The sequence below is a fragment of the Adiantum capillus-veneris genome, chromosome 25 (assembly GCF_014529385.1).
Source record: "Adiantum capillus-veneris isolate H3 chromosome 25, ASM1452938v2, whole genome shotgun sequence".
Taxonomy (NCBI): domain Eukaryota; kingdom Viridiplantae; phylum Streptophyta; class Polypodiopsida; order Polypodiales; family Pteridaceae; genus Adiantum; species Adiantum capillus-veneris.
Window position 1 is genome coordinate 3,110,093 of NC_140955.1, and position 21,490 is coordinate 3,131,582.

The window sequence follows — 21,490 nt, forward strand, 5'->3', positions numbered from 1 at the left end:
ATCCATGTAGCTCGGGCGAATCACAAAACCATCTTCAGATAGCTATAGGAAGTTTTCTTTGTAGTCGGCCATCTTCGTGCCCAATTCTTGTGTAGGGTCTACCCATGTCCTCTTAGTGTCCAACTGTATAAGATCCTGGCGGATGATTTTATTAATCTCCGTTCGTGTGATTGCCAGTGATGGAGCCTCAAGAGAGTATTGGAAGGGGGGTAATCTTTCCATACTGAACCCGTGTCTCTGAAACCACGAGGACAGTTGCGCATACCAGCATGATGTATCTCCTTTCATTGCTAATTGTCGAGAGGATTCGAGGGCCAATCTAGTATATCGGCAATTACTTGTATCCCATAAACCATGTATAGAGGACACTGATCTGGTAAGAGCTTCAATTTCTATCGGAGGGGCAACTAGTTCCGCTCAGGTAATCGCGTGTGGTACGGAGGCCTTGGCTCTAATCATTCGGGAAATCATAGATACCAAAGGTCTCTCCATTGACTTCCAATTATCCTGATCCACAGATGGTCCCCAAATCTGGACCCCATAAAGCATAGCCGAAGCCACCACAGTATCAAAGAGCCAAAGTTTTGTTCGTGGTTCCTGAAACTGCACTAGTGAACACATCCTCTCCAACCCTCCCAAGGCCGCAGAGGCTCTGGACAATCTAGCATCCGCTGCTTTCTTAAGAGTAAACTTCGGTCCTGTAAATACCACACCAAGGTATGTGTATGCATCTGTGTACTCTACTGTATCCTGGCCATATGCAAATGTAGGTGCCTAACCCACTACGGTGTGGTGTTAAACACCATAACTTTGGTTTTACCCAAATTTACCGACAGTCCGTTGTCCTCCGCGAATTTATGTAATGCATCTAACTGCCTCTGCATTCCATCTGGTGATTCTGCTATCAATACAATATCATCTGCATACAACAACAAAGGGATCCATGATCCTGCAAGTTTATTTTAAAGCTTAAAAACCTTTAAACTTTAAAAGTTTATTTCAAAGCTTAAAAACCTTTAAACTTTAACGTAGGAGATGGGAAGTCCTTCTACGCGTAGATAAAGGAGGGGTGCCAGGGACTTGCTACGCGTAGGAAGTCCTTCTTTGAGAGAGAGAGAGAAATGAAAGTCGCGGCTGTGTATGCAGGCAACCTAGCTGTGTGTGGGAGGCTGTGAGGCTGGGGAGTTGTGTGTGCGGCACTCTATATGACTAGCTGGCTGTCTTCGGGTGCTGGTTCCTGAGAGGAATTTCAGCACGAGGGCTAAGTGGGCTGAAATGTAGTATGAGGAAGGGATACACAGGCTGTGGGGGTGCGAAGGACGAGAGGGACAGAGAGACAAACAAGGAAATAGCGTGACAGACTCACTTGGCGACCTAGTCAAATTACAACATTTGAGCGACTAACAGAGAAGCTAACTACAGGACCTGTTTTGATTCTTCTGAGATCTTTGAGGTGCATTGCGAAGCAATTGGTAGCCGTCTGGGAGCCGTAATGATGCAAGGTGCATGTGGTAGCTTATGGAGTTGTCTTCTCCTCGAGTCCGTAGGGTTGCACATAATTACGAGAAGCAAATCTTAACCATGATACAAGCTTTAAATTCAGCTGTTCAATGGGCAAACTTGTTGTCCCAGTTTCATTTCCAAATTGTTGATGTTGAGGGCAGAAAATACATGGTTCCAGATGCTTTATCACCCAAGCCACAGATTTCCACAACTCACAATCATGACCATATTAAATCATGACTTTGATAATATGAAGAAGCCATATGCTTCGATCCAATGTTTGACTATCTCTGATCAACTGAAAAATGGGGAGATGATGCCAGGATACTCTCTAAGGACGGAGGACCAATGTGTGACACAGACTTTGTGGCCAAAGGGGTTGATGGAGTGCCATAATACACCTTTAGTTGGGCATAGAGGCATTGAGGTGACCCTCGAGGGAGTGGAGATCTACTGGCCTCAGCTCAAGTTTGATGTGGATGCGTTTGTGCAAACCTGTATGGTCAGAAGGGCAGGCGAAAGACAGCAGGACTCCTACAACCATTATCGATTCCAGATCCACATTGCCATGGATTTCATCTTTGATCTTCCAAAGACTCAAGAGTAAGGATAATCTGGACTATTGTGAATAGGCTAAGCAAGGAAGATGTGACGGGCTTTAGGGTTAGGAATTCTGCATCGAGGTCATAGGCGCAAATGATCATTGAGTTTGTTTGGCTACACTCTCTCTCTCTCTCTCTCTCTCTCTCTCTCTCTCTCTCTCTCTCTCTCTATTATATATATATATATATATATATATATATATATATATATAACATAGATGGTATCTACACACGCTTATGCACAAAGGATCCGGGGAGACCTCTAGAGGAGCTTACTTATATATTGACAAAGACACTGCAGGATGCAGCAGCAGAGGCATACCCACACACTAAGCGACAGCGACAACGTTCTGAAAGCATACCAGTTGTTTTTGAGCCAGGATTCGGGTGAGGCATGGTGACTCTTCCATGGGCATTCTCCCCCACCAGTCATCGCTTCTACGTAGGCATGGGGTCAGTATGCATCATCTCTCTACACAGTCTCTGGCAGCCACCTCTTCCACACTCGCGAGAGCCATGCCCACACAAATGTGCGTTCTTTACCACCGAGATGGTAAAGAAAGCCATTGACAAAATGAAGACCAGGAGAGCATATGACCATGATGGCCTAGTAGCAGAACATTTTATACATGCCAGAGATCTTCTTGCACACCTTCTAGCAGTGATGTTCAACCGTACTATGTGCGAGGGCCTACCTGATGCTTGGAGTCTGTCTACTATCGTACCTATCTTCAAATTAGGGGACCCTATGGAGCTTGGAAACTACCTGTCACGGGATGGGCACCATGTGCCAACGGAAAACAGACTAAACAACTTTAAGCACTTCAAATAACAACTGAATTGAAAGAGATGCACGACACATGAGACGGGGAGCGGCGGAGTTCCACCCCAAGAGAGCACTGACCCCAAATGTTCGTGCCCCTTTCGGTATTTCTTTGTATTGCTTCAAGTGAGTACAACTCCCATGGCTCTGCTTTGCAACTCCCGCGGGCAGACAGCCAGAGTCAGAGCCCATGGGTCATATTTAAAGGCCCTTGGCCTCTAGAAGCAGTTTACATGAAAAGCCCAAAAAGGATCTGGCCTTCGAAAAGCAACCAGCACAAAATAAGGGAAATTTGTACAACCTGCCACGTCATCAGCCAGCAGCGTGAATCACAGAATTCTATACAGGCTGCTACGTGGCACCGTCAACACAAATCACGGCCGGCCATACAGCTGCCACATCATCATCTTTTACCCAAATCTTCTGTGTATGTGTGGGTGGATCTCACTTTATCTTTGGGTCACTTGGGCCCCATCGGACGGGGTCCCATAAGTTGGTGGGAACTTCTTCTGTTTCTTCTTCTGCTGCTTCTTAGGGTTTAGGCCCCTCGGCCAGGATGTGCAAGTTGGCTCCGTTCTTTGGTGGCTTAACATGTCAGCAGTTTGTAACATCCCCCCTTCTTGAAAGAAGTAATCGTCCGCGATCACAAAATATCAGCAAAACAACTCAAGTTAGCTCAAAAATTTTCGAGGGTCATTCCAAGGGACAATCAGTTTTCTCATTCTAGATTTGAGCTCTTGATATCCTGGGTCGTTGGTTTCCTAAAAAAATTTCATCCAATAAGGAGTCTCATTCCAGATTGGAGCTCTTGATATCCTCAGTCGTTGGCTTCCCAAAAAAATCTCATCCAATAAGGAGTCCCATTCTAGATTGGAGCTCTTGATATCCTAGGTCGTTGGCTTCCAAGAAAAAATCTCATCAATAAGGAATATTCAATGTTTGTGTCACAAACTAGTGACGTGACAACCCCCAGACACACACAAATTGTACGCACCCCCGTGGAATGCATCAACAGGCTAATGTGGCAAACTGTACGGACCCCCACAAATTGCGCTGACTGCTGACGTGGCAAATTTTCGTAAAACGCGTTGACTTGCTGACATGGCAGTCCGTACGGATTTCCGAAAATTACGCTGGCCAATTTTTGGAAATTAATGCTTTTCAGTTGAGAAGCTTGAGAGAGATCAATTGATTTTATTTTTAAATGATTTTGGGGCTCTGCTTTTGGGCATCCCTTGTAACAATAAATAAATCTTTTGGGCCTCATTACTCAGAGTATCTGGACGCAAAGTCTGAGTGTGAGTTCCCATGGACTCTTTTACTTTGCACACAGATTAATATAAAAAGAAATACCGAAAGGGGCGTGGGGCCAATACCTCTTGGCACGGAACTACGCCGGGCCGTGTCGTCTTTTGTGAACTATTTTAAAGTGAATCTCTGTTGTGTCACGGTAGTGTAAGGATTCTAGGTACTAATCCTTAATTAAATACTTAAACTCATGATTAAGACTTAAGAAACTTGAACTGTACTCAGAAACAAGACTCAGAAGACTCTGTGTTGATTAATTCAATGTGTGATACAAGGGCTCCTTATATAGGAGACGAAGAGACACAAATGAAAAGACACGTCTCCTGGTAAAGAGACATGACTTTAGACGTAAACACATCCTTTCAACGAAGACCTGCAACCATTGGGCGAAGAGTCGCACCCGTAGAGCAAAGGGGTGTGACCAGTCGTCGAAGGAGTGTGGCTTTTGGCGAAGAGACACGTCTTTTAAACGAAGGGGTGTGACCATCCAAGCGTAGGGGTCCTCCTTGGCATGGCACTTCGCGTATCTGCAACTAGGAGTAGATGTAATACTGCAACATAGTCACAATCGTGATAGGTAGAATCTAGACTTGAGGTGTCCAAGTTTGTTACAATAGTATCAGAGCACGGCCGATTTCTCTTCTACTGGGAAATCCGATCCTTTTCTCGTGACACTTTTGGATTCCAACAAGAAGCAGTCGACTTCTCCTGCATCTGCTAATGCGGGAGGAGATCACGAAGAAGATTTTGATGACTTAACAGAGGAAGAGTACAAGCCACCTCGGCCTACTCAGTACGAACTTCAAGAAATGGAACGTCGACAACAGGTTGACGAGTGCACGAAGCAGATGATTAAATTTGCAAAGGATCCTCAGTTTGCAAAATGTTTGTCTCAACAATCCATCGCAGAAATGCACACCCAGTGGCAGAAAGCCACAGAACCACCCATCAAACCAGCAATCAAGAAACCTCCTTCTCCGAGGATGTTTACAGAACAAGAATTACACGAGGTGGTTCAGACATAGATCAGTCGGCTTTTGGACGCGAACAATCAATCCGAAAAGCAAGTGAAAAAGCGCAAGAAGGGGACTGACTACCCTGGTTATTTGTGCTGCCAATCTTCTTTTGCATCTGCAAGAAAGCAGAAGAAGCGAGTACGCTTTGAAGGACTACCCAGTTCTTCTTCTTCTTCCTCTTCTTCTGACAGTTCTTCTAGCTCTTCTGACTCAAGCGAGGATGACACAAAAGGCAGAAAGCGAAGCAAAAAGCAAAGCTTCGGAAAGGGCAATAAAAAGGCAAAGAAACCCAAATTTCGCCCAATTTCTGACAGTTCTACAGATAAGTCATCCTCTGACAATTTGGACTCCGATGACCATATGTTTTATGCAAAGAAGAAGCAGTTTTACAGAGCCAACCAATATGACTTCCTCGAAGACAAAAGCAAGAAAGCAAAAGAATTCAAAGAAGGTGGACAGTCGATAAAATTTGAATCCTTTTCTAGGTTCCGAGATGCTCCGAGGGCTTTGGCCTTCATTCAGCAGTTTGACATAGCCTTCTCTGGAGGGCACTACTCAGAGCACTCCAAGATTAGGAGGGCTCCATCTTTCTTCAAAGGAAATGCTCGAACATGATGGTCCACTCTTCTTCTGAGGAAGGAAGCTCTAGTTAAGTGGTTGAAATTCAAAAGGCTCTTTATACCTTCTTGGCTGACTCGGGAGTATGAACGGGATATACAAACCGCTTGGAACCATCTTCGGTTGACCAAGGGAGATTCTTTGGACGCTTATTGCGAGAGATTTTGGGACCCTTTACTACCAACCTCTTCATTTAAGAAGGTCTCTTTTCAGGAACACATTGAGCGGTTTTGTTGCGGACTCCCTATAGAAATTCAAGACTACTGCTGCCTGGAACAAAAGTCAAATTCTATTCAAGAATTGATGGGTCATGCGAAATAGGGTTTCTTGATACACTCGGGAAATTTGACTTACCCCACTGATGAGATCTTGACTCAGAGAACCTGACAGACCTCCAACAATGAAAGTAGAAAGAGAAAGAGTTCCCAGAACAAGAAGGATAAGGATACATAACCTCGGCTCACTCTTTGAGAGAGGGCCAATTACATCAAAGAAGGGAAGTGTTTTGGTTGCAGGGAACATGGACACATCTCCGCAAAGTGCCCCAAAAAGGCATAGCAAGAACAAAGTGAAGACAGGCCAGAGAGTTCGAGAGCAGCAGAGGAACGTGGCAAAAAAGGCAAGATGAAAGCAGGACTGGTACCAGATTGCATGGGTATTGACCAAGCCTGATTGATGAAAGTACAAAACTTTGCCGAGCTTGGGGCAAAGTGAAAGATCAAGAAGCCTTGATTTTCTTCGATGAAGGAGCCAAGGCCAACTTCATTTCACCCGAATTGGCGCGGCGGCTCGAGATTACACCCGACAGGATGAGACCACCAGCAGAGGCAATTCTAGCGGCACCCGGACGGGACATGCCATTACACCTGTCATTGGCAAACTTCTATTGCATTGTCAGGGGTATTTGGGGCACGAGGACTTTTACATAATGCCCTTGGAAGGTTGTACGTCCTCCTAGGAGTCCCTTGGTACCATAAGAATAACGCCGTGGTCGATTATCGGACAAAGAAAGCAACGTTGACCAATGAAAAGGGCCGAAAAATTGTACTTGATGTAAAATTGAAGGGTGAGTCCGTCCCTTTTGTATCGGCTTTAGCCATTTCCAAATTAATGAAATCTAGTCTCTTTGTTTACTCGATCTTCTTGAAAGAGTCAATTATGAACAAAGAACGAACATGTCTGAACTTGATAAAGAACGCCAAGATTTTCTCCACACTCATTCCGATTGCTTCTCTGAGGGCCTGCCAGGCGAGTTGCCCCCATCTCGACCTGAGGATCACACCATTGATCTGATTCCTGGAAGCACACCACCGAACCGGCCACCTCACCGTGTTAGCCGAGCCCAGAATGAAGAGATTATGAACCAAGTAAAAAAACCTTCTAGAAAAGGGTCTTATCCAGCCGAGTACTTCACCCTAATGCTCTCTGGTGTTATTGGTTTTAAAGAAAGACGGATCTTGGAGAATGTGCATTGATTACAGAGCTCTCAATAAAATCACCATCAAGAACAGATTTCCGATTCCAAGGATCGATGATATTCTTGACCGACTTCAGGGATCCTCTTGTTTCAGCAAGATTGATTTGAAAAGCGGATATCATCATATCTGAATCGCGCCGAGAGATGTCTACAAGACAGCCTTTCGGACGAGCTTTGGTTTGTATGATCCTCAATCAGGTTGCAGGTTATGAATGTTACTCAATCATGGATAATCATGGATGGATTTTTTGGCTGCTTTCAGATCTTGATAGCGATTGAAGATCGATTTAAGATGACCTTCATTACTCCTTGGGGTTGTTTTGCCTACAAAAGAATGCCCTTTGGGCTGGTTAATGCATATGCTACCTTCCGAGGATGGATGAATAGAGTGTTCGGTCCCTACTTGGGTAAGTTCACTCGCATTTTCATGGATGAAATTGGGTGTTATAGCTCAAGGATCACACATTTGGAGAAGCTGAATTTTTGGTGATGCCTTTTGGCCTTACCAATGCTCCGACGACTTTCAACCGAATGATGGATAGGACTTTCAGAGAGTATAGATCATTTGTCGGCAATTTCTTTGATGACATTATAGTCTTCTCCAAGGATGAACCAGAACGTAGACACCATCTGCTACAGGTCTTTGAGGCATTGTGAGATGACAAGTTAGTTATCAATGCCAAAAAAGTGAATTTTTCTTTCCGGAGACACACTTTTTGGGACACATCGTCTCAGCAGCAGGAGTACAGATGGACCCGGCCAAGATTGAGACTATACGTGATTGGCCCAATTTAAAGAATGTTCGTGAAGTTAGAAGCTTCTTGGGTTTGTGTTCTTACTACCGGCAGTTCATTCGAAAGTTTGCAAAGGTAGCTTCCCCTTTGCACATTCTGACACAAAAAGAAGTCCCTTTCTCGTGGGGACCCACAGAGGTGATTGCCTTTCAGACACTGAAAGAGAAATTGACTACTGGACCAGTATTGACGTTGCCGAATTTGCAAAAGTCTTTTGAAGTATCTTGTGATGCTTGTGGTCGTAGTCTGGGAGCGGTCTTAATGCAAGAAGGCCATATGATTGCCTATGAAAGCCGCTTGTTTTCAAGGCCAGAATTGACAACACAGATTTATGAGAAAGAGCTTGTGGCAGTGATCCATGCTCTTACTCAATGGCGACATTACCTACTTGGAGCCGACTTTAGAGTATTCACTGATCATTAGAGTTTACGCTACTTCTTGTCATAGCAGCAGCTTTCGGAAAGCAGACTCGGTGGGCTAACATCTTGTCACAGTTTCACTTCCATATTGTCCATGTTCAAGGACAAAAGAACTTGGTGGTAGATGCTTTGTCTCAGAAGCCGCTAGTCTTGGCTATTTCCGCGATTCATCATAGAAGCTTCGAGGACATGGTTGATCAGTACGCCACATATCCGGATTTTTCGGATGTATTCACTAGAATACAGAATGGGGAGATAGTAGCGGGATATTCTATACGGGATGGCTACTTGATGAAGAAAACGATGTTTGTACGTTACACAGCCGTTGAGGAAAAAGGTTTTGACTGAGTGCCATTGTCCACCCTTTACGGGTCACCGCGGCATCGACACCACCTTGAAAGGTGTAGAGCGTTACTTCTTTTGGCCGAGACTCAAGAAGGATGTGGACGACTTTGTACGCAGTTGCTTGGTATGCCAAAAGGTCAAGTTTGACAGGCATAAAGCACACAGATTGTTACAACCTTTACCCATTCCCACCCGCCCTTAGGAAAGTATTGCTATGGATTTCACTTTTGATCTCCCGAAGACACAGAGTGGGCATGATGGCATTTGGACTGTCATCGACAGATTTAGCAAGCAAGCTCACTTCATTCCAGTGAAGAAAACAGTCAAGCCGGATCATTTAGCGAGACTGTTCATTGCACAGATTTTCAGACTATATGGCATGCCTGAGACAATAGTCTACGATAGAGATCCCCAATTCACGAGTTTGTTTTGGAGGGCTATTTGGGAGAACATTGGCACACGGTTGCAGTTCTCATCATCTTTCCACCCGCAGACAGATGGGCAATCTGAGATTGCAAATTCAGTTGTACTGAATTTATTGAAGTCTTACATTTCTGATCAAAAGACTCAATGGGAAAAATATTTGCCCTCGGTGGAATTTGTCAACAACAACACGATCCACTCTTCGACGGGGTAGGCGCCATTTGAGATCATTGAAGGTGCTCCGAAGGTTCCACCCTTCCTTAGCACGAAAGATAAATTTTTTGACGCCGACCAGTACACGAGGAACTTGGACACTACATTTCATAGAAACAAGGGATGGGAGGAGGCGGCCCTAAATTGCCAGGACGTGACGGGGGACGTGGGAACACGGGACGGACGCGTTTTTGCAACACAGGCACGTTTCTCACAAGGGACGGGGACGCAACGCGTCCCAGGACGTGAGTCCTTGGTGACGGGGCAGCATGGGGCGCGGATAGGGGGCGGGACAGACGAGGGCGGCATTTTTTTTAATTTCAAATTCAAACTCAAAGTTCTCAAACGGCCAGTTTTGGCGGGAGGGGCTTCCTATTTAAGGGCACCCAAGCCTTGGCACCCACTCAAGGAGTATTGTGACAACTTGGGCCTTGGAAGTTGGTAAGCCTACCCTTCTAAGTTCTCCCATCATCCATGGGCCATCTCTCTCTCTCTCTCTCTCTCTCTCTCTCTCTCTCTCTCTCTCTCTCTCTCTCTCTCAATCGGAACTTTGGAACCTACACCTCTCTCGTTCTCTCTGAGCTTGAAGGCTTGAGCCTTGAGCCTTGGCCCTTCAACTTTGAAGCCTACCTAGTAGCCCTTTCTCCTTCTCTCCGAGTTTTCTCTAATATCTATTATCTATGGCATCTCAAGATGGATTCGAAGCTTCTCTAAGCCTTCCTCCCTCTCCTTCCTCCAACCCCGCCGCGGCTTCTCAACCCCCTTCCTCTGCCGACTTCACATGGACATGGTGGAATCCAGTGATTTCTCCCAAGTCCGGGGTTGGAGGTGGAAGCAAGCCATGAAAGTGCCGCCGTTGTGGCTACAAGCGCAATGGTTCCGTGAGGAAGATGCGCACCCACTTCCTTCACGAAAAAGGGCATCAAGTTCAATTTTGCCCGCAAACCGTCTCGGAAGAGAAGCAAAAGCTCCTAAACCTTGAGAAGACTCTTGAGGATGTCAAAGAAGCCAAGAAGAATCATACCAAGCGTTGCACGGTGAATCCAAGGGAGATGGCCACGGAAACTTTCATCCAAGCATCGGCATCCCCTTCTTCGGTATCATTTTGTGCATCAACCGGCACCGACGGCGACCGCCCACCTCCACTCTCTACCAACCTTCATCGTCATCTTTCCCTCATTCTCGTCCACCCAAGCGGCAAGCAACTCTTGGAGAGAGTTGGAAACCGGCCTTGAAAGAGAAGGTAGATGTCGCCGTAGTAAGATTTTTCTACCACGACCATATTGCTTTCAATGCAGCACGGTAAGCTCTATAGACTATAACTTATAAGGCTTGAGCTTTAATCTTTAGTTTTTGTACAATGTATATCCTAATGTACACTTTTTTTTATACACAAAAGGTCTCCATATTATGGCACGGAAGATAGAAGAGTTTGGACCCACATATGTCCCTCCCTCTTCGGAGAGCTTGCGCACCACTCTTCTTGATAGAGAGAAGATGATGGTCGAGGCGGCATGTGCATCCACAAGGGCTTCATGGAAGAAGAATGGAGTTTCCCTCATTGTGGATGGGTGGAGTGATACCTGTCGTCGCTCCATTCATGGTGTGGTGGCATATTCTCGGAGGAAGATGTATTTCATTGACTCCCATGATGCATTGAGGACCAGGAAGAGCGAGCAAGTACTTGCATCGGAGTGGGCACTTACCATTGAGAAGGTGGGAAAGCATGATGTCATTGCTATCGTCACCGACGGAGAAAATAGCAATCGTGCCACCGGAGCCATCATCGAATCCCTTTATCCAAAAACCACTGTCATATATTGCATGGCTCATTGCCTCAACAATCTTCTCAAAGATATAGGCGCCTTGGTATGGATTTCCCCCATCATTGAGCATGCAAATACAATGGTGACTTTTGTCAATAATCATCAAAAGATAACCATTAAGTGTTAACCAATCTCATTTCAATTCGAATCTAATTTCAATATGGAAGGCCAATTCTTGTTTTGAATTTTGAAACTTGATTTTTCTAAATAGGTGAGGGCTGAATTTTCAAAGAGGTCAAAGCTAGCTCTCCTCAAATACTCGGAGACTTACGTCGCCTTCAACTTCATTATGCTCCATCACTTGAATGTGTATACTGGGGCATTAAGGGGACTCTTTATTAGTAATGAGTTCATGGCAATGCTCGAGTCAAGAAGTGTCAATGGAGTGGCATGCCGAGCACGGGCCGACATGCCGGAATGGTGGGAGGAAGTAAAGACAATCTCCAAAATGGTGAAGCCTATCATCCACCTCCTGCGAGTGTTGGATTCCATGAAACCTTGCATCGGCAAGATATATGAGGCCATGGACACCATGATTGCCTCTCTTTAAAAACTTGTGACCGACCCTGATAGGTATTCACCTCGCACGAGTCACTTTTAAGTATTCCCTATGCTTTACAAGTTTACTCTCTTGAGTTTGTTTTGAATCTTGATAACGTAGGTACGAGGAGATCCAAGAATTGTGTGTGTCAAGGTGGAATCTCTATCATTCTCCTCTTCATGCGGCCACTTATGTGGTGGTTCCACAATTCCAACAAGGGAACCAATGGAAGGACAAAGAGGTGATGAATGTTTGGTAAACCATCCTTGCACGCCTTGTGCCCGACCCGAAGGAAAGGACCGGGATTCGGAGGCAAATCAATGTCTACAGGAATGAAAAGGGAGAAATTTGTCACATGCCTGATGCACAAGCATCTCGGTTTGAAATGGGGAGTGCTCTTTGGTGGGAGGAGTTTGGGGCAGGATTGGGCGGTTTACAGGATTTGGCTATTCGCATTCTTAGCCAAGCATGCACTACGAGTTGCTAGGAGCAACTTTGGAGTGTGTATGCTCATGTTGCCTCAAAGAAGAGGAATCGTCTTGATGTACAAAGAGCCAATGATTTTTAATGATCTCATATATGTCTCATCAAACTTGAAGATGATTTCCAAGTCAGACCAAAGTGATGATTTCGCGGAGTGGGCACTTGCAGAGGATGATCCTATCCCTAAGACAGAGATAGATTGAGACAACACCACTTGAGGATGATCTTTTGGAGCAAATGGACTATGCAGAGCCAGTTGTCATTCAGTTGGCACCATGGGCCAACATGTAGACCTCTTGAGTCTTGAGTCTTGACACTTGACTCGAGTCCTTTCCTTTTTGAGTCCCATATATGCTAAACTCTACTTATCCACTCTTCACTTGTACATCATTATGTTTTGTCCTTTGACGAGGATGATTGATGATTGATCACCACACCAACGTGCGCGGTGTCACGCACGCCGCACCATGCACGCCCTTACCGCATGTTATATTTTATGTAATATGAGTGCAAAACCCACTTTTTCTTTGCAATCTTGTGCTCTTAGTGTTGTCTCAGTATTAAATTTACAAAGAACTAGTGTTTTTTAAAGCGCGTCCCCCGTCCCCTGTTTTGCCACGTCCCCATCCCCGGGACCCGCCACGTCCCCGAGACCCGTCCTCGTCCCCATGTTACTATGCTACATTTGCCAAGGTTCGAGAGGCTTTAGCGAAAGCTCAAGAACAACACAAGAAGACAACACATCGACACCGTCGCGATTTAAAATTAAAGGAAGACGATTGGGTGCTCTTACGTTTTGAGGAGGCACGCCTAAGAAAGAAAAAGGGAAAGGAGCGACTTTTTTCGAAGCTTAGCACGAGGTATTATGGCCCTTCTAGATAAAGAAAAGATAAATGATGTCTTCTTTAGACTGAAGCTGCCCGATACTTGGAAGATTCACAATGCATTTCATGTGAGTCTATTGAAGCCTTTTAAAGGCGATGTGCCCGATGATGGGGAGCCAGATGAGTAACCCGAAGTGGAGGAAAGCGAGGAGATACTCGTTCCACAACAAATATTGGCACACAAGGACAGAAAGATAAAAGGTAAAGCGATTAGGCGGTTCTTGGTTGAGTTCAAGAACTATCTTGCATTGGATGCGAAGTGGATGGAGGAGGAGTACCTAGCAGATACTCCTCAGATTTTGGAACTTTACCTTGAAGCATTCAGTTTAGCATAGTCTACTCCGATAGAACCCCGACTTCAGCAAGGGTGAATCTAGTGCAGCGGGTTTGCACAAGAGGGTAGTCACTCCGCTCCTTTGTCAACGGATTACCCCGATTTTGAATAGAGTCACTGATGTCCCCTTTGGGTTTCAAGGATACTAAGGGCTGAGTAGTATTCTGTTGTATGACTTATAACTGGAATTCCCGAAAATGAAAATGATTGATTTGTACTTGACTTGTTTGAGTGTAGGAACTGAAAGACGGAATGACTGCACCATTCCGGTCTCATAAATCTCTATAGACATGATTGCAATAAGGATTAGTTAATCGGGCATCCGTGAGGTCCCGACTGGATCAAGATGTGATTACTAAATACGTTGCACATTAATCATGGTCTGAGATTTGGAATGAATTTGTATGTGATTTGTCATGTGATGTCCTGTGATGTCAAGTGATGTCCGGTGATGTGACTGTCGTCTTGTACAAGTGCTAGATGTGTCATGTCTAGTGCGTCGGTACTAACAGCCAATGTCTACTAAGACATTTTATGACCTCTGTCTGTTTTGCAGGCGTAATCGAGGGTGATTAAAACTCTTTCAAGAGGGGGTATGTCACAAACTGGTGACGTGGCAGGCCCCCAGACACACACACACAAACTGTACAGACCCCGTGGAATGCGCCGACAGGTTGACGTGGCAAACTGTACAGACCCTCGCAAATTGCACTGACTGCTAACGTGGCAGATTTCCGTAAAACGCGTTGACTTATTGACGTGGCAGTCAGTACGGATTTCTGGAAATTACACTGGCCAGTTTTTGGGGATTAATGCTTTTGAGTTGAGAAGCTTGTGAGAGATCAATTGCTTTTATTTTTAACTGATTTTGGGGCTCTGCTTTTGGGCGTCCCTTGTAACAATAAATAAGTCTTTTGGGCCTCATTACTCAGAGCATCTGGACGCAAAGTCTGAGTGTGAGTTCTTTACATAGATTAACATAAATAGAAATACCGAAAGGGGCACCAGTCTTTGAGGCCAATAACCTACAAAGGTCCGGGCCATGAGCTCGGAGGACTGATACAACCAAACGCTCCCCAGACATCCCGTCTGCGTCGTTCGGAGGTTTTCCAGCATACAACGAAACGCTCCACAACATGTTGAAAAGCTTGTCCTTCTGCATCAGGGTAATGGTTCTGTTCCGGATGTGGAGAGTCGCATCATTCTTGTCATGCCAAGGCAACTGCCCAACTTCATAATGTGGAAATCGGCTTTTCCCTTATAATCTTGGATAGTCACTAGAAAAACACCAATGAGCGGTACCACTTTCTGAGCTTGTCTTGTGGCTAGCTCGACTTCAATTTCTCCACCCTCTACATCATAATCAAAGTGCATCTACTTCAAGAATTATGGATGGATGAAGTTCTCTGTAGCTCCGGGTATCAAGCCGTTGACTTTGCCATATGCTCGACACAATTCATTTGTACTTTCAAGGCGTATGCCATAGATATCAGGGACTAGTCCAATAGCGGGTCTAGCTCTCTTAGCTGGAGGTGGCACTCGAGCTATTTCTGTCGTGGGAGCAAAAGGTTGCTCTAAAGACGTCGAGGCTCGCTCTAGACATGTAGTGAATGTATGCCCTGTTTGAAAACATTTGAAGCATCGGCCTTCTTGTAAAAGATTTCTCGTTGACGTTGAGGCCTTTGAGGTTGGGTTTCACGAGACTCCCGAGAATTTGTTCATTGTTGCCGAGAGTTTTAGTTGGTGGCCGGAGTTGGTTCTGTGGTAAACTCCAACTTTCCCTTCATCAGTTTGTAGCCGACTACGGCATGGTCCATAAGTTCTTGCATGGTGAGACTTGCTTGGATAGACAATATTCCTGCAACGGTGATGGTAGTCCAATGGTGTATCGCTCGCACTTGTCCTCCAAGGAAATGAACTTAAAGAAGGACACCAGAAGGTAGACGTCGAGAAACCTTTGGTTATAGTCGTCCATGGTCACTATGGCAAGCATTTTCAAGTTGCCCCATTTTGCCAAAAGCTACACTCCGAAGAAAGATGTCTGAAGGCATATAACTTCGGGCAAAAAAAAAAAATCTTGAAAGCTTGCCAAGTCCTTGGAGTGTATGGCTTGGTAGCTATAGACTAACACCAGTCTTTGAGAAAAATAGCAGCTTGAAAAATCCTCGATCCTTCTCTTGCAAGTGATCTTTCATGGCTTATGCCCTGTAAGACAGTGATGAAGACGGGAGCGCACCCCATGCGCCATGGAGTAAGGGTGGGAGTGGCTAATAAGTCCGGGGTCAGGGCACGGAGATTCTTTGATAAAATTCCATGTGGAACTTGGAAATGCCATCTTGCTCCGTTTGCTCTTTGGTAGGACCGGTATGCTTTCAGAAAAGCACACACCTGACACTCTGTTGCCAACAAATCAATTAGGATTGTGAATACAATCAAATGATTATGTTTTTGACATTTTTTGGGAAAATCTGAGCTACCTAATGACTTCTATATATGTACATATGAAAATGATTGTTGCCACAAAGATGTTTACTCTTCAAATTGTCTTGTTTGACTGAATTTGTTACACGTGTGTGAGGTAGAACATCTGCAGCATTTTATCTCCATTCCCCAGTGTGATGATGATGATAATTATAGTGCATCAAAGACATCTATGTAGAGGTTAGCACGGCCTTGGATGTGATGACATATGAAAATGGTTGTTGCCATAAGAATGTTTACTCTTCAAATTGTAATGTTTGATTGATTTGTGTCATCTGTATGAGGTAGAATGTCTCCACCATTTTAACCTCCTCATAAGTGTAGTATCTCTGTGGAAAATACCTTGGTTCTTTTACGCCCAAAAGAAAGATGAGAGTGAAGCAGCAGCCTGAAACTACTGATACTTGGGCAATCCAGCGAAACTGCAAAAAATTCACTTCAATTATGACAGGGATATAAGCAAATTGAAAACTCCACTTAATGTTGTGGCACTCTATAAAGTAATACCTGCCTCTCTACGTCAGAAGGATCCCTTGCAGGGAAGGCCTTAAAGACCACATAGGCAATGGCAAAAAGGCACAAATTTGCAATCTGTTCAGATACAAAAAGCTATCAGGAAACGAATCTAAGTCAACCTATTCGAGGGCATAAAACTGAATGCTCTTGCACTATACCAAATTATGGAAGTGTAGAAAACTTCAATGCAGTAAGAAATGTGTTACAAACCATGGTAAATGCATTCCGGCAGCTTGTGAGGGCCACTCTGCTTGTTGGATTTGAAGACAAACAATTTACCAATGACCTTCAATCAAGCAAAATTGGTGAGCTTAGTCTGTGGAAAAACATTCATAATAATGTATACTATTGAAGATCTTATGATCTAACATGGATACAAATGCAAGTAAAAGCAAGGATGAATCCACACACTGACAGATTGTATATGGATACAAAAACCAAAATCTCAACCAATAACTTCTACGTCAAATTAGGTGTGAAACAGAACATGTGATATGAAAAATTAATCATCAAAAAATAAAGGTGTAAAGAAATCCTCATGAAGAGATAAAGAGGTGCAAGGCCTCGCAGTCATATTAGCTATTGAAATTCACTACATCAAATCAATAAAGACTTGGAAGCAGGTTATCCTGTAGCTTTTGCAAAATGCAATTTCTAAAATACCTGGAATGCAAATCGCACAAGAAAAAAACATCCGCAAACATGTATGTGTAGAAAATACGACAAGGCTCGTGCACTAAAAATGCCGTTGAAGTTTTCTAGTGATGAAGGATGAGAGCATGAGATGGTAGACATATTAAAATGCAGGATAACACATTTCAAAAGCCTAAAATCTCATCCCTAGAACCTTACATGAAGAATGAAATGAAAGATATTAACTTGCGAATTGCATGCAAGACAGAAAAAACAGAAGGGCTTAACAAAAGAAAAAGGAGTGCATAGAGAGGCAACAAAAAAAATTTGCGGAAACAAATAGTTAGCTAAACTGAAAGCATGCCAATGCCTGCATGCCAGCTGCATTGACTCTTAGCCCATTGCCACCACTAAGAACTTACAACAAACAACTGCACAAGCCCACGCCCATGCATACGCAAACACACACTACACACACATGTTAACATGTAGACTGGGGGTTACAAATAGTCTCAGTGCTTACAAAACGCACATGCCAACATACACCACACAAACAGAAACAGCTGACCCACTAGCAAGTTACATGAAGCACATTATGTAAATCTTAAAAATGGTACATGGGCATTTAATTACCTTCAAGCCCAGGTGACGTCCAGCACACCCAGATTTAATACGCCAACAGTAACCACAATCAATGAAAAACAATTTATGAATAAATACATTTAAGCTGAGTATGAAATTTTTGTACATGAAGACTTTGGACATACATATGAGATACTTGTGTTGCTGCCCACCCAATGTTAAAAATTGCTGCAAAAATACTGTAAGAAATTGTGGTAGCTAATCTGGAATCTGTTCCTAAAAGACTGCATGTCCAACAGCCTCCAAAAACTGAAGAAAATGAGACAGCTACTAAAGCACAGCCCCCAACGTGCCAAAGCTTGTAGTGCCCATACTTGTCAATCTGCACAATGCAAGGAAACAACTACTTCAGTCTATGTGACTACTAGCCTGTGTGGCATTGAGTCTCAATCTGGCTTGCTTCAGTATAGTCCAAAGTCCATAACCATTTGAGCATAAGAAGAAGAAATATCATTCCAACAATCAATTAAATTTGGAATTCAATAGTAAAGACATTTCATAGTATCACTGCAAACCATCCTCAAAAGACGTTAAGGAGCCTCCTCAAGTTTGTGCTTTTTGTCAATAACCTCCAAACACCAGCACGATTTTGTGGTGCACATGCGCAACTGCATCCATTGTTATAACAAGTAGCTTACTTTGAACCTTGCAGAAGAAAGTGATACAGATTCTAGAATTTGGGGGCAGTCCAAGGAGCATGGCCAACTCCTTAGCCCTGGTTTTGCACTCTCCAATAACACATTTCTCTATCTCTATTCTTTCTGGAAAAGAATTCGCCATTTACACAAAGTAGCCATCAGTAACAAAAAATGAGCAAAAAAACCAATTAAATTAACACAAGATCACAAAAAGAATTATGACTGTGTAATTGCTCGATTGTTCTTCTGCTGCATCTGACACTGGTAACAGAGATTTGCCTTTCACATTAATCACTTATCCAAAAAAAAAGTCTCATGTGTGTGTGAGGAAGATTCTTCCCACTCCCAAAACTGCAGGGTCTGCCATTGCGTAGAACCATGCGCCTTGAACACAAGAGAAAGCAACCAATGTATACTGGCTGTTGCGGTTGTGGTAGGTAATGCTTTGGAGCAAAGGCTATTACAACGCTCTCTCATACAGGAAAAACTCTTGCATGGTGGTGACCCCTAGTAGTGGCATAGATACCTCCGAGCATCACGAAGATGATATCTCTACTGCCAATGATCCCCTTATATCCCCTCCCTCTTCCACCTTTCCCTCCGCAAGATCCAATGGATACCATCATGAGGATTATGACAAACATGACAATGTGGCCAGAGGAGGCGCATCAGTGCGGAGAGCGCGTAACAGCGTTTGCAGGAGCAATTGATGAGCACACCACTAGTGTTACGTCCCCAGACATCAGGATGGGCATCTGAGCTATGTCTGAGTACTACAGGTTGACCAAAGTCTTCTCAAGACCAAGGATCCAAATGGGGGTAACCACCTCACACAGGTTGCAAAGATACTCACAAACCTTATGAGCTAATCAAAATGATATAAGAAAAGAAATCTGCCCACTTTCCAAGTATCAACCATGGCCTGCGCAACAACCGACGGTGAAGTAGCAGATCCAGGAGGGAGGAGTTGCTGATGCAAAAGCAGTCATCAAAGAAGCCGAAATAGGACATGTCGCAACTTTGGCAGCTCTACCTGCACACCCGTATCAATGTGAGCTTGGTGGTATGGGATACCAACTCTTGTAGTGGCTAGCCTGTATTGTGTCTATGGTTAAGAGGTGAGCCTCATGTCCACTCTCTATGCTCGTTATGCATGCGTATGGCTTGTGTCATGTCATGTGCGCAGGATGGATCCAGCAAGGGAATAACATTGGTATCAGAGCTTCTTCCTTCTCATGCATACCAAATAGCAACGTGCAAAAATCGATTAGGGATCATGAGGCAGTAATGGCCTAGCCTAACAGGCTCTCTACCCTATTGCATAGGGTGGTATGAGACGTTTCTAGCAAGAGAGGGGCAAGGGGGGCATATGCAAGCTGTTGGTGAGGGTCTATGGTAAGTTTTTTTCTTTCTTTTCTATTTGCAAATAGAATCTTGTGTGTGGAGGTTGATGCTAGCAGCTGTCACATGGATCCTTGGTATGTTTCCTTTTTATCTCTTCCTCTCCAATACCAATCGTGCCAAGAGAATGTCCTTGGCAGTTGCCACTGTTAGAGTTCAGATTCATGTCTAGTGGTGGCTCAAATGTCTCCCAGGAGCAGATTAGGGAGTGAGGGCTGTTTTGTGGATCTGCCCGGCCGTATCTAAGGTAGTTGTACCTTTTCTCGGTGATGCACTCCACGGTGTTGCTCACCCAGTAGGCTAGCATGAGGCGGGACCCCAGTTCCTAGGGTTTCCTGAGGTCAGAGTCTCAAGTGTTCTGCAATTCTGCTACTAAATATGTGTGTCACGTCACTTTTAGTGAGTTTACATATTTATTAGCATTTTTAGGGCCATTTATTAAGATCATGGAATTTTGCAGAAGGTAGGGCAAATTGGCAATTTGCCTATATATGCAACCCCTCCCCTTGTACTTTTGGCATATTGTGATCATTGCAGAGTTCCATCGTTTGGGCACAATCTCTCTCTCTCTCTCTCTCTCTCTCTCTCTCTCTCTCTCTCTCTCTCTCTCTCTCTCTCTCTCTTTCTTTTTCACGTTTTTCCCTTGAGATCTTCCTCCCTCTTGCTAGCGCTCCCTTTCCCCGGCGTGTACACACCCTCCACGGTTTGACATCGTCTACAAGTTGTTCCCCTGCCCGTACAGTGGGTGATTGCGCTAGGAGCTTGAGTACAAGGAGATCTATCGCGACAGATCCAAGATCCATTGGCTGCCCGAACCGGAGAGGAGGTTTGCTCGCGGTTGCACACAAGTTCATCACCCGATTCACCCTTTTCTATTGCACCTTTGACAACCACTCCAAGGATAGGCAACACTCTCCAAATGTGCATGATGCGGTGATAGGGATTCCATGGTTGGGATGTGGTATGTAGGAATAAAGATGAGCCTAGAGAAGAGAGCAGAAATTTTTTATCTTACTCTAAGCTTTTTTTCCTTATTTTGTGCTGACCTGATGGAATTGACACCCATGATGCTAGTCTTCATGTGGTTGCTAGCCACTAGTCTGCAATGGGCTAATTGTACACGCTTGTTCATGTGTGTGTGTGTGTGTGTGTGTGTGTGTGTGTGTGTGTGTGTGTGTGTGTGCACACGCGCACGTGCGTGCACATGGTTCCTTTTTGCATGCACTAGGCTGCGTTGTGTGCTGAGAGGGTAGCAGAGGGGCGCTCTGGTCACCAAGCTAGTAGAGCCTCTCTCTCTCTATGGAGGAGGAGTTGTTCCAACTTCCCAAAGCATGAAGATGGCAGCAAACCATGAATCTGCTCCATGGCATCTGTACTCCACATTCGCGTAGCTGCAAGCCTACTAGATGGCGGTACCCGCCTTTGTAGTGCACGGAGGCAGCCAAGGCCCGATGTGTGTGTAACATGGGCAGTTGAGCACAACACGTGGAAGCAGAGCCCGTGAGGGTGGCAAAAATACACACATGGCACTTGTCAAAGTTGACGATGCAGAAGCGTAGGGTTAGAGAGA

At 44.6% G+C, this 21,490-nt stretch overlaps 1 protein-coding gene and 1 pseudogene across 1 annotated transcript in view; one reads left to right on the forward strand and one right to left on the reverse strand.

Annotated features, from left to right (window-relative positions):
* LOC147424332 (uncharacterized) overlaps window positions 1-21,490 on the reverse strand; it is a 112,090-nt gene that overhangs the window by 57,210 nt on the left and 33,390 nt on the right. The window contains exons 3-6 of the mRNA XM_086500875.1: window positions 18,007-18,203; window positions 16,817-16,892; window positions 16,598-16,681; window positions 16,433-16,512 (exon numbers count right to left, since the gene is read on the reverse strand). Coding sequence (XP_086357001.1) covers window positions 16,433-16,512; window positions 16,598-16,681; window positions 16,817-16,892; window positions 18,007-18,203 — 437 coding nt within the window. The remainder of the gene's footprint in view (window positions 1-16,432; window positions 16,513-16,597; window positions 16,682-16,816; window positions 16,893-18,006; window positions 18,204-21,490) is intronic.
* LOC147424333 (uncharacterized) lies at window positions 10,389-11,900 on the forward strand (annotated as a pseudogene).